Raw genomic sequence first — 14,048 nt, 5'->3', positions numbered from 1 at the left:
TGTTTCACTGCATCACAGAATGGCGATGTACTTCCAAAATGATAGATGTCCAGCACATAGCTCGCGTGCGGTTGAAGTGGTACTGAATAGCATATTTCATGACACGTGGATTGGTCGCTGAAGCACCATACCATGGCCCGCACGTTCACTGGATCCGACATCCCCAAATTTCTTTCTGTGGGGAAAGTTTAATGATATTTGCTATCGTGATCCACCGACAACACCTGACAACATGCATTAGCGCATTGTCAATGCATGTGCGAACATTACGGAAGGCGAACTGTTGAGAGGAATGTCGTTACACGTATTGCCAAATGCACTGAGGTTGACGGACATAATTTTGAGCATTTATTGCATTAATGTGATATTTATAGGTAATCACGCTGTATAGGCATGCGTTCTCAGAAATGGTAAGTTCACAAAGGTACATGTATCACACTGGAACAACTGAAATAAAATGTTCAAACATACCTATGTTCTGTATTTTAATTTAAAAAACCTACCTGTCACCAACTGTTCATCTAAAATTGTGAGCCATATGTTTGTGACTATTACAGCGCCATCTATCACAAAGCGAAAGAAGTGGTCCAACTAAAACATTCATATTTCTTTACGTACTACACGAATATGTAATAAAAAATGGGGGTTCCTATTTTAAAAAAACGCAGCTGATATCCATTTGACCTATGGCAGCGCCATCTTGTGGGCCAACCATAGCGCCATCTGGTTTCCCTCTTCAAGCTACACAAGTTTCGTTCTTTGTAATTTTTTTGTTTGACGCTTATTTCATGAGATGTTTGGCATGGTCACGATCAATGGACCACCCTGTATATACAGGAAAGAAAGATAACACTTTGAATTGAACGTGAAAGTGCATTAATATAAGTTTGGGGAATAATTAAACACTGGAAACTCCAGGTACTCCAGGTAGGAATATCAACCATGTGGAAAAGACAGATTGCTACTTGCGGTAAATAGGACACGTCAAGTTGCAGATAGGCACAAATAAAAGACACTTATTTTTACTGATGAAGATTGTGACTGAAAGCTTTATATGAGTGTCTTTTAGTTGAGCCTGTCTGCAACCTGACATGTCTTATTTGGGGAATAACTTTTCTGTTTGTTTATATATTAAGAAGGTGGGAAATAAAATACATGAGATAAATATTTTATGAGAAAGAATGCATTATTAATGTCAGTGCAAGTGCAACAAAATAATGTTAACCCCTTAACAGATTGTTTTCTTTTCTTTTTTACAAATTATGTCCCAAAAATAGTTTTTTTAAATTAATGAAACATGTACTTTAATGAACAACATTACATGCAGACGTATAAGGATAGCTCTTACAACTTAATAATGATTTACAAATTTTTAAAGAAACCATAAATAAAATCCCGAGTACACTCATATACTAGACTCTGACTAAAGTATCCTGAAACTTAAAAGTAATTTTTTTTATTTTCTGTTTAGATATGAAATCAAAACATGGTTTTTACAATGGGTTTGAATGTTTTGTAGTTGTGGATGGAAAACATTGGCAAATCAGTCACCTGGGTTTGGAGCTTGACGACATGCTACTTTTGACACAAACTCCTCTTTCTGATGTTTTTAAATAGCATTCTTGATAACAACAATACGAAACTCAAGACAATTGTTCTTATTTACATTTTTCGATCAAGGCATATGCGTTTCACAAATCAAATTTAATGAGATAGAGAAAGATTTTCCTGTAATACTTCTTTCCTCTTAAGCACTGGTGGATTGCCAAGCTAAGTGCTGATCTACCTTGTCTTCTCCGCCCATTGTGTTATTGTGTGCCATCATAGCTACTGGCTTCAACACTTCCCTGTGTCTTTTCTTTACAGCATTCATTTACAAGGTGCATTCAAGTTCTAAGGCCTCTGATTTTTTTTCTCCGGACTGGAAAGAGATAGAAACATGCGCATTGTTTTAAAATGAGGCCGCGTTCATTGTCAATACGTCCCAGAGATGGCAGCACCGTACTGCAGATGGAATTTTACCGTCAGCGGCGAGAATGAGAACTGTTTTAAATACTTAAAATGGCGACGTTTTCCTTAGTTGAACAGCGTGCAATCATTCGTTTTCTGAATTTGCGTGGTGTGAAACCAATTGAAATTCATAGACAGTTGAAGGAGACATGTGGTGACGAAGTTATGGATGTGTCGAAAGTGCGTTCGTGGGTGCGACAGTTTAATGAAGGCAGAACATCGTGTGACAACAAACCGAAACAACCTTGGGCTCGCACAAGCCGGTCTGACGACATGATCGAGAAAGTGGAGAGAATTGTTTTGGGGGATCGCCGAATGACTGTTGCAGGGTGTATACGGGGACAAGGAAAAAAATTTCCCGGATTATTCCCGGATTTCTCCCGGATATCCCGTTTAAAAAAATATGCTTTTTCCCGGGCAAAATACACCTTTTCCGTGCTAAATGACAGTACGTTCTCCGTAGATTTTCCCTCGGAACTGTAAAACTTATCAATCCTTGGAATGGTTAATGTTTTATACAATCGCGTAGAACTTCCCGGAAAAAAAAGAAAAGACGGGGCAGAGAAGTTTTGGAAAGACCTTTGTTTTGCAGCAACATATACGCTGCATATTTTCGTATTACGAAAGTATAAATTTGAATTGCACCAAACACAGCGCGTGAGTTTCCGGAGCGTTGAAACCGAGGTTGCGATGTCCTTTTGTAAGCGAGTCATGTCTCAAGGCACGAGATCTCGCCAGACGACGACAGCAGCTATTCAGAGCACAGGACACGTGTTTTAGTCAGCCAATAGCACCATCACTTGTTACATAGCGCCACACAAGAGGAAAAGTTAACGGTTTACATTCATGTATACAGTACCGTATATCTACAAGAAAAGCTAAGCTTTCACATACAATATTGGTCTCTAAGATTAACACGCTACAACAGAAGCTAAGCGTTCACATGCAATATTGATATTTTTTTGCGTGTGTTACACTTTAAGATACATCACACAAATATGCCAGTAAATTTAAAAGTATGACATAAATGTCATAAGTGGCTGGTCCTCAAACTGTTCAGTTTGGAACGCTCTGTGATTTAGATATCCATCCCTCTTTCTCACACGTAACATAATTCATCTTGGGTAAAAAGAAATTTACTTTGAAAGTAACGCTTTTCTAACCACCGTTCACAATATTACCCGGAGACTGTTAGAAATAGGTTCGTTTTACCAGTTGCCAGAGAGCGCCAGAAAACAGACATTATTGTGCGTGTGCAACTGCAGTGGTGTAGGAAGTCCGCATGTTCGTGTGTACAAAGCACTAAGAGAGCTTAGATTACACCATCAAAGAAACAGGGCATCAGACGGTACTCCAAAGAGCATCGGAATTTTGTAAACCATACTAAAATGCATAATTCAGCTTGAAGTGCAAATTGGCTTTTTCCAGATTCACGATGAAGCAGGTCCCATCTGATATTAAGCTTTTCATTGTGGTTTTTGGGATGTAAATTTTCTTGGAGTACCAGTACTATGCGATCTCATTTTTGGTTCTTTATTATGGCATAATGCCATACATGGCAAAAGATGATAACGTGCACTTGAAATTCAGCGAACAGTTGGAACTAGCCAATACTGTAGAATGAAACACTTCGTTTCAAATAAAATGATCGCTTCAGCGGAAAGATTAATCAAGCCAAATTTCTTTAGCGAACTTGCAAAAATATTGTTCTGCAAGGCGATTAATGCTTGACTGCTACTAACTTGGAAATGAAATAATAATATATTTTTGCCCTCCGTAATCATGTGAATGTATTTTAATTCACTTGATAGCTCACGGCCACAGAAATCCGTTTTGTTTTCATGTGACGTGGGAGCTGTAAACGAAGAGAAGCAGCGAAATCACTTAACGTAAACATGGGTCACGTGCAGGTTAACCCCTCCCCACTACACCTCGAACAGCCAAACAAGTAGCGCCGTAGCGGGGAGCGGGAGAAGGTAATGCTTATACGCGAGTCAAATGCGCATGCGCAACACGCCGCTGGCAATTGGTCAAACGAACCTAATGTGAACAGTTGTGACGTCATGCTCATAGGAAGCAGTTCATTGTTACGAAGAATTACAGTCTGCGCCCTACGGCCTTTTTCATATTTTTGCTATTTGCAGACGCTTGTGCGTGCACGGGGTTTCGTTGTAAATTGCACATTTCCTTTGCCACTAAAATTTTTTACCCTCTCGTTTATATTTTATTGCTGCAGTATCATTCTCCAGTAGCAGGATACAATAACGATCTTTGCTAGAAAATCAATTCTGCAGTCAAAATTACAAAAATTTAACTGAAAACTAAAACAATGAAAAATTCCCGGGTTTTTCCCGGTTTTCTCCCGGATGAAAAAATTCCCGGGTTTTTCCCGGATTTCCCGGTTGTCCCGGGTCGTATACACCCTGTGTTGAACAGATCGCCTCCAGAGTTGGCATTTCTGTGGGTTCTGTGCACGCAATCCTGCATGACGACCTGAAAATGCGAAAAGTGTCATCCAGGTGGGTGCCACGAATGCTGACGGACGATCACATGGCTGCCCGTGTGGCATGTTGCCAAGCAATGTTGATGCACAACGACAGCATGAATGGGACTTTCTTTTCGTCGGTTGTGACAATGGATGAGACGTGGATGCCATTTTTCAATCCAGAAACAAAGCGCCAGTCAGCTCAATGGAAGCACACAGATTCACCGCCACCAAAAAAATTTTGGGTAATTGCCAGTGCTGAAAAAATGATGGTGTCCATGTTCTGGGACAGTGAGGGCGTAATCCTTACCCACTGCGTTCCAAAGGGCACAGGTGCATCCTACGAAAATGTTTTTAAGAACAAATTCCTTCCTGCACTGCAACAAAAACATCCGGGAAGGGCTGCGTGAGTGCTGATTCACCAAGACAACGCACCCGCACATCGAGCTAACGTTATGCAACAGTTTCTTCATGATAACAACTTTGAAGTGATTCCTCATGCTCCCTACTCACCTGACCTGGCTCCTAGTGACTTTTGGCTTTTTCCAACAATGAAAGACACTCTCCGTGGCTGCACATTCACCAGCCATGCTGCTATTGCCTCAGCGATTTTCCAGTGGTCAAAACAGACTCCTAAAGAAGCCTTCGCCGCTGCCATGGAATCATGGCATCAGCGTAGTGAAAAATGTGTACGTCTGCAGGGCGATTATGTCGAGAAGTAACGCCAGTTTCATCGATTTTGGGTGAGTAGTTAATTAGAAAAAAAATCTGAGGCCTTAGAACTTGAATGCACCTCGTAAGCACTGCGAACTGTTGTCAAGAGAGACTCATCTCTTTTGTCCTTCCCACAAACTGTTCTCACTTTCCCCCTCTGAAAAGCAACAATTTTTGCCTTCTATAGTTTTTATGACTAAATGATGGAGGCATGCCTCTTCTACACACACACACAGTTCCATATATATCAGTTCTTTCAGCAACTGGAAAGTCAGCAAGTTTAGGAAATGTGTAGTACGAGGGTTGTTCAGTAAGTAATGCTCCTCATTTTTTCCTCACAACATATTTATTGTTAAGAGTCAGAATCTAGTAACAATATACATCAACATGTCTTGTCTGTGTCCTATTTTTCTACGTAGTCTCCATCATGTTCTACGGCCATACGCCAACGTTGTGGAAGAGCATATATTCCCTGCTGGTAAAAGCTCTTGTCCAGTAGGCATAGCCATGTTTTCACTGATTGGCTGACACTATCGTCATCTTCAAAGGGGTAGAGAATCTTTAAGCGGCCCAAAGAGATGGAAGTCTGAGGGTACCAGGTCTGGACTGTAGGGTGGATGACGAAATGATGTCCAACACAATTTGGTGATGTGCACCTCTTTGAGTATCCAAGAGTCTTGATCATCGCAGACACACTTCCAATGCTGATCGACAACTGTAGAGTCAATTGTTGAGTTGTGATGCGCAGGTCAGCACAAATAATGGTATCTGCACGATTCAGCATGTCTGGAGCAGTGGCTGCAATAGGACATCCCGAGTGTGGCTGATTATGGAGCTCTGTTTCTGCATTTGCTGAGGCTGTAACTTTCTTTGCCCATTGCACAACTGTATCTTTATCAACTACAGAATCACCATATACGTTCACCACGGTTTCTTTTTCTGTATACAAGAATTCAATAATAGCACGCTGCTTGTAACATGAGTTGTATGTAGATGCCACTTTGACGCTGTACTACGGCTCTGCCATCTGTCAGAGCAGTTCGAAACTTCACTGGCACACAGAACCAACATCAAATGTTAAGCACCAACAAGGATGTTTGTCTATGTATATTAATGTTTTTTTTTTTTTTTTTTTTTTAAATGTGGGGAATTATTTACTGAACAATCCTCGTCGTCATTGACAATAAGACAACAGCCTTTATTCAGTATCATTACAATCTGAGTTGAATCTTGCATATCATTCACTATTTTATTGAATTTCGTTCCTTTTCCTACAATGTGAGACCACACATACCTATTTAGAAACTCGTGTACCATGAACACAGTGAGTTCAAGCCTCTACCGAGCGAGGTGGCGCAGTAGTTAGCATACTGGACTCGCATTCGGGAGGACGACGGTTTAATCCCGTCTCCAGCCATCCTGATTTAGGTTTTCCGTGATTTCCCTAAATCGTTTCAGGCAAATGCCGGGATGGTTCCTTTGAAAGGGCACGGCCGATTTCCTTCCCAATCCTTCCCTAACCCGAGCTTGCGCTCCGTCTCTAATGACCTCGTTGTCGACGGGACGTTAAACACTAATCACCACCACCAACAGTTCAAGCCTCTGTCTGGTGTGCATAAACATTTGAATTTATTGTTAAACTGTTTAAAGTCTAGCCAAATTTTATTTAGCTTCATCTGTGGGAGGTTCATAGGATTCTACAGCAAATTGCTAGAAAAATTAAGGCACATATTTGGCATCAGAAATCTGCAATAACTCAACACCTGTACAAATATTGGAATAACGAGCAATATGTGTTTTCTTATACACATTTGATAGTTGGGCTACATCACAATGCTTTGAACCAATACAACACTGATAAATACTCTTATTTTGTTGCTGATAGTGTATTTTCACTCAGAAATATATTGTACTTTAGCATAGGTGTTTGTCTCTGTGATGTTAATGTTTATCAAGTCACTGTCAATGACCTGATCCACATAAGACAATATACCTGCACAGTTATTCGTGAAACGAGCTTCAAGATTTCTTGTGAACAGAAGTATTGGAAGAGGTGGTTGGAGTGCAGTAGATATACTTATCTTGTACTACTGGTGAGCAACTGTCAGTCAACTGATGAACAGTCGTCACTTTCAATCTCAAACATCATGTTATGCACTTTCTGAGGCACTAAATTCAATAGCAAACTCAGGACCACTATAATCATCCATTTTTGGAAGAACTGCCTAAACAACATTACAGGACACAGGCTGAAAGTGCATGGTTTGTTGTGGAGTATCAAAAGCTGCACACAGTAAAGGCAATATCTGGTGGCAACTACCTAAACTAAAATACAACAGCCAGGCTCTACATGTTGGACTGGATGCTCTCCAGTGGCCAAACTCTTAATTATCAGCTCTGAAGTGGATATAAGAGAGGTAGCTCAGGAGTTAAAGAGTTAAAACAGTGAAGCAGTAATCTGTATGTTATTTTTGATCAAGATACACTGAGTAACTGTCTTTGGAATGACATACTTCTCTGTTTCTCTTCTCATCTTCCCTGCTATCCGAATCCTGTTTTGGAGGTTCTGGTTCAGCCTTCTTCTTCTCTTCTTCCAATTCTTCTGCCTTCTCAGCTTCTGTTTTGATTGCTTTTGTAAGCCTAGCTATTAGCTGCGATTTCAGTCCCTTAGGACTCAATGTGCGTGCCTCTAGCTCTTGCCTCAGCTCACTTACCTGCAAAGAAAGCATCACCATATGTTACAAACACACCTATTACTACTTCTCCAGCAATAATAATAATAATAATAATAATAATAATAATAATAATAATAATTATTATTATTATTATTATTATTATTATATTATACTATTATTATATTATACTATCAACTACAGGAGTCATACCACACAATATCCACCAGTACATCAATGCAATACAGCTACATCCAAACTTATATATACAATTACAGAAATCCGTAATTACTGATACATGTTCAATTGCCCGAAAGTTCCTAAATGCAATATAACATATACCGTACAGTTAAAAGGAAGTGACGCTTCATCAAGGTCCGCGTCACTTTCCATTTTTAACCAGACTTAACGTCTGAGAAAGTAAAGAAATAATAATAATAATAATAATAATGTATTATTATTATTAACGTGGGTGTTATATTACATGAGTTAAATACAATGTCCTTCAACAGACAAAAATTGCCAATCTGTCCTGTATAATATTTTACTCAATTAAAAGTGGTACTGACTCTAGGAATGTCATGCAACATTCTTTTATCTGCTATATAATCTGAAAGATAGAGCAGACAGATACTTGTTTGTCACTTCACTTTGATATCACTCTGTCATACACAAAAGTCTATTTCTGTTCCCCAACACTATTAAGCTTCAGCCTTCCTTCCCCATTTCATGAAGATTCAGTATTTTCTGGATGTATGTCAAATGTGGCTGAAAAAGGCGGAGATGTTTGGAGTCGAGCTGATGTCTGAGCAAACAGCCAAAAAGTTACAGCTGAAAGAACTTGGGGAATTCAAATATATTAGTTTACTATTTTCAATTAAAAGCAAATGAACACAATGCATAAATCTATATTATCAAAGACCTGCATAAGAGGTAAAATTCCATAAAAATATATGCAGTACATTCGATTACTCAGAGAGAACATACTGTGGACCCCAGAGTCACCACTGTATCATCAAAATTATTCATGAAGGCAGCTTGTACAAAGGGAAGTGTACTACAAATCTTTGCAGAGAGATAGGCACTCACTAGGTGAGGAAGTAGTTCTTTGCTTTATTACTTTAATTTGTGCAGGTCATACTCTTCAGCCAGCCAAAAAACAGTAATTTAACTGTAAGTAATGAAGTCTTAACCCTTTGAACGGAACATCGGTCTGAGATACCGCCATAGTTGACATTAACAATGCTAACGGCGCTGCATTGTTCGTGAGGGTGGGGAGAAGCCCAGTAATCTTCAGTCGGGTCCCGAACCGCAGCTGGCCAACAACGTATTGTCGGCGCATGCATTGTTTTCAAGTAAGTAGAATTTTTGTTACGTATTGTCGGTCTGTGAGACCGTGTTCCGAAAAAATGCATTCCCCTCCCGGTCTGACAGACCGGGTGTTCCTAAAAGTGTCAAATTTTTGCCGGTCTCCCAGACCGGTGTTCCTAAAGTATCACGCATTTGTCGGTCTGTATGACCGATGTTCCACTCTTTGAACTCTTCTGTTTTCTGTGTAGCAACATTTCATCTATTTGATTGAAATTTTTGCCACCACACGATGCTTAATACTTTTGTGTTCATAGAAGAACGAGAAAAAAGTGTAACAACTCGTATTTAACGTTTTAATTTTTCCTCTTTCCGTTTTTCACACACATTCTCCAATTTACCGCGCAAACTTATTACAGCGATAGAATTATCCCCATTAAATTTCGTTAAAACTCATTTTTCCCTTTTTCCTTGCAGGTTTACAATGGAAGGTCCGAAATATGTTTCAAATCGGTCGAAAAGAATTGTAGCCCTTGCACGCTCTCAAAATTACCTTGAAGAATCAGACTCGGAAGTGGATTCAGATGAATCATGCATTCCAGATGAGGACCTTACTATCCAAGATCTTCGCAATGAAACAGATAATGACGATGACTCTCCCAATGATGATGATCGCGATGATGAAACTATTCGAGAAATATTTGAAGTCGAAAATACCGCAGTTCGCGAAGAAACTGGAGAGCAACCACAGTCTGACATAACTTCTGGTGGAAGCAGACTAATCACTCCACAGAAGCCTGCTGATGTTGCTAGCTCATCTACGCGTTCTGATGACACTCTAGATGAGAGTCGTCTTCCAGTTTCTTACTACGGAAGAAACAAGTGTTTCACATGGTCATCAACTCCTGTTCGCTCTAAGACGCGAACAGCAGCATCCAATATAATAAAGGTACGGCTATCAAAGATACAAGGGCCTGCTCTTACCGTGGGGAAAAACCCACTCCCAGGTGAAGTGTGGCGCCTTTTGTTTACTGACGACATGATTGAGACGATTGTAAAGCATACTAATGAAAAGTTGGCCAAAATTCGTTCTGTTATTGAACTAAAAGAAAGTGTAGCTTACAGAGACACTACTGTGCAGGAAGTGAACGCTGTGATTGGAGTCACAGTTCTTTGCAGCATATTCAAATCTGCGAGGGAGCCTATGACCTCGCTGTTTTCCACTTCGGTCTTGGGGAGGCCAATTTTTCGATCAATAATAACAGAAAAGCGATTAGGAATATTGCTTAGGGCATTTAGATTCGATGACTCGAGCACGAGGGAACAGAGGGAAAAATATGACCCAGCTGCTGCCATTACAGACATATTTAATAAGTTTATTTGGAACTGCCAACAAATTTATAGCCCTGGAGCGCATTTGACAGTTGATGAAACTTTGGTGCCTTTCAGAGGGAGGGTTAAATTTCGTATATATATGCCGAATAAACCGGCTAAATATGGCATTAAGGTCATGGGTCTGGCAGATGCACACAATGCATATATTTACAATGCCTACATCTACTCCGGCAAAGGCTGTGATGGAGCCACACTTTCTACAGCAGAAAAGAAAAAGAGCATTCCCACGCAGTCTGTAATCCGCCTATCTAAAGGGCTGTATGGCACAAACAGAAATATTAGTTGCGACAATTGGTTTTGTTCTGTGGAACTTGCCCAGGAGCTACTAGCTCACAATTTGACATTAGTTGGGACACTAAAAAGAAACAGACCCCAGATACCAGCAGAATTTCAAGCAAGAAGCGATCGTGAAATTGGGTCCAGCCTTTATGGCTTTACGAAAGAAATGACTCTGCTTTCTTATGTCCCAAAAAGGAATAAGGCAGTCCTACTTCTTTCGTCAATGCATCATTCCAATTACACTGACGTTTCAAATGATAAACCTGAAATCATATCTTTTTATAACGCCACAAAAAGTGGAATAGACACGCTAGATATGAAGTGCAGTGTTTATTCTACTAATCGCAAAACAAGAAGGTGGCCGTTGGCTATTTTTTACCACATGGTGGCCATGGCTGGATCAAACGCAAGTATACTTTATGGACTTTTTGGAGAGAAGAAAACCGTATCACGTTTTGATTTCCTGAAAAGAGTTTCTCTATATTTGGTCTACGATTTCGTAAAATCCCGACTGGCAATCTCCAATCTGCCTCAAGAGCTACAAAGTATTATTTCATCTTTAGAAGAAGAGGCAGCAAAAGAAAAGCAAATCGTTAGCCAACGGAATAAATTTGTTGTTCGAGTTGATGAGTGTCCGACGGACACACTTGGTAAAAGAAAAACCTGTCGATTTTGTCCATATCAAAAAAAGAGGAAAACTGCCTACAAGTGTATTTCTTGCGAAGAACCAACGTGCTTGGAGTGTTCACGAAAAGTGTGCAAGACTTGTGCAATTAAAAATAAAAGTTAAATTTTTTCTTTGCATTACATTTTAGTATTCATTTTCTTTGTGTTGTAACTATAATAATGTAAAAAAAAGTATTTCTAAAGGAGTAATGTGTAAACAACAAAACACTGCAAATTAAAGTTTTTCCTAGTAATAAACTTGAATTTACTGGTATTTTAACAAATATTATGGTTCAAAAACCTATTATTATGTTTAATTACACCTTAAAGAGAGAGAGAAGCAACGTAGAAGTGCGGAAAAGTCATAAAAATAGAGAAAAATACACTTTAAATGTCCTAGCGGTCTAGCAGACCGATGTTCCATCTTACCGCCGAGTAAACGATGTTCCGGTTAGAGGGTTAAGATTTGGACGTTCAGGAAATGGGACAACTATGGGCAGTACATTAATTTCAAACTAGTATATTAATTAAGAAATAGCACACTAATTACTAAATATGACATAGTGAAGAATTATCTTTAATTCTCAATATTCCAATACAGGAAAAGAGCTTTATCATGGTTAAAAATATATAATCAGCCTCACAGACAAATAAATAAAGTAATATAACTATTGTAGAAAATTACTCAAAACTATTAGAGTAGCTGGTGTTGCCCTGATATGTATTTATTTCAATTCTATTAGTTCATCTCCTCCTTCCCCCTCTCTGTCTATTTCCTTCTCCTCCTTCTCTCTGTCCACCTCTTTCATCCCCCCATACATTGTCCATCTATTCCTGCCCTTCCCTCTGCCCATCCCCCCCCCCCCCCCCCTCTGGCAGCCATCTCATCCTTATCCTTCCATTGTACATCCTGAACAGTGCATCATACAATGATATATATGGTATATATTTTTTAGGTACATTCAGCAGCATATGTGGATACTGTCTGCTAAATGTGTCACGAATGGTGTTACTAGCACAGAAGAAATAAATGTAAATGTCATGATGCCTTGGCTGACATGACAGTTTTACTGCATGACCAGCAAAAATGCAGCAAGTAATAAACTTTTTCCTTCTTATCATTCTGAGGGGGCTGCTAGTGAGAAAAAGTTTCATAAGGGTTTAAAATTATGTGTAGAGTTTGTTTCAAGTCTCTAAGTTCTCCCATTCTGAAATACTGGAAAGAGTGCATAGTATCTACACATTATGCAACAAATTGTGTGGAATATGGAATAAACACATTAAAGATTGCATAATCATTTATTGGTTACTTTGCTTTGTATCATGTAACACATACGAACCATGAAAAGAATTTTCAACAACATTATAAAAGTTCAAAAGTCAAGGCCTAAATACATTTTTCAAAGAGAGAATATTTTTCTCTAATTCAAGTAATATTCTTCAAATCAATAAGTATATTGTACTACACACTTTTTAAAGTAGCCTATGTTCTTTCTCTGGATCCAAGCTATCTCCTTGCCAAACTTCACTGAAATCGGTTCAGCGAGTTAGCAATAATAAATCCAAATGTTGTGCATGATGTGGCAATTTTTCACACATCTCAGAGTTTATGATGTCATATATCCTGAACTATGTGCCTTACATACACATAATTTTGCAGGTACATTCAGTGGTATATACACTCCTGGAAATTGAAATAAGAACACCGTGAATTCATTGTCCCAGGAAGGGGAAACTTTATTGACACATTCCTGGGGTCAGATACATCACATGATCACACTGACAGAACCACAGGCACATAGACATAGGCAACAGAGCATGCACAATGTCGGCACTAGTACAGTGTATATCCACCTTTCGCAGCAATGCAGGCTGCTATTCTCCCATGGAGACGATCGTAGAGATGCTGGATGTAGTCCTGTGGAACGGCTTGCCATGCCATTTCCACCTGGCGCCTCAGTTGGACCAGCGTTCGTGCTGGACGTGCAGACCGCGTGAGACGACGCTTCATCCAGTCCCAAACATGCTCAATGGGGGACAGATCCGGAGATCTTGCTGGCCAGGGTAGTTGACTTACACCTTCTAGAGCACGTTGGGTGGCACGGGATACATGCGGACGTGCATTGTCCTGTTGGAACAGCAAGTTCCCTTGCCGGTCTAGGAATGGTAGAACAATGGGTTCGATGACGGTTTGGATGTACCGTGAACTATTCAGTGTCCCCTCGACGATCACCAGTGGTGTACGGCCAGTGTAGGAGATCGCTCCCCACACCATGATGCCGGGTGTTGGCCCTGTGTGCCTCGGTCGTATGCAATCCTGATTGTGGCGCTCACCTGCACGGCGCCAAACACGCATACGATCATCATTGGCACCAAGGCAGAAGCGACTCTCATCGCTGAAGACGACATGTCTCCATTCGTCCCTCCATTCACGCCTGTCGCGACACCACTGGAGGCGGGCTGCACGATGTTGGGGCGTGAGCGGAAGACGGCCTAACGGTGTGCGGGACCGTAGCCCA

The 14,048-nt window shown here is 40.1% G+C and overlaps 1 protein-coding gene across 3 annotated transcripts in view; it reads right to left on the bottom strand.

Annotated features, from left to right (window-relative positions):
• Nucleotides 1-14,048, bottom strand: part of LOC126190282 (cell division cycle and apoptosis regulator protein 1-like) — a 253,430-nt gene that overhangs the window by 64,180 nt on the left and 175,202 nt on the right. For all 3 annotated transcript variants that reach the window (XM_049931010.1, XM_049931011.1, XM_049931009.1), the window contains exon 13: nt 7,723-7,923. In XM_049931010.1, coding sequence (XP_049786967.1) covers nt 7,723-7,923 — 201 coding nt within the window. The remainder of the gene's footprint in view (nt 1-7,722; nt 7,924-14,048) is intronic.

The sequence above is a fragment of the Schistocerca cancellata genome, chromosome 1 (assembly GCF_023864275.1).
Source record: "Schistocerca cancellata isolate TAMUIC-IGC-003103 chromosome 1, iqSchCanc2.1, whole genome shotgun sequence".
NCBI lineage: Eukaryota > Metazoa > Arthropoda > Insecta > Orthoptera > Acrididae > Schistocerca > Schistocerca cancellata.
This window is presented reverse-complemented; position numbering and strand designations above follow the sequence as displayed.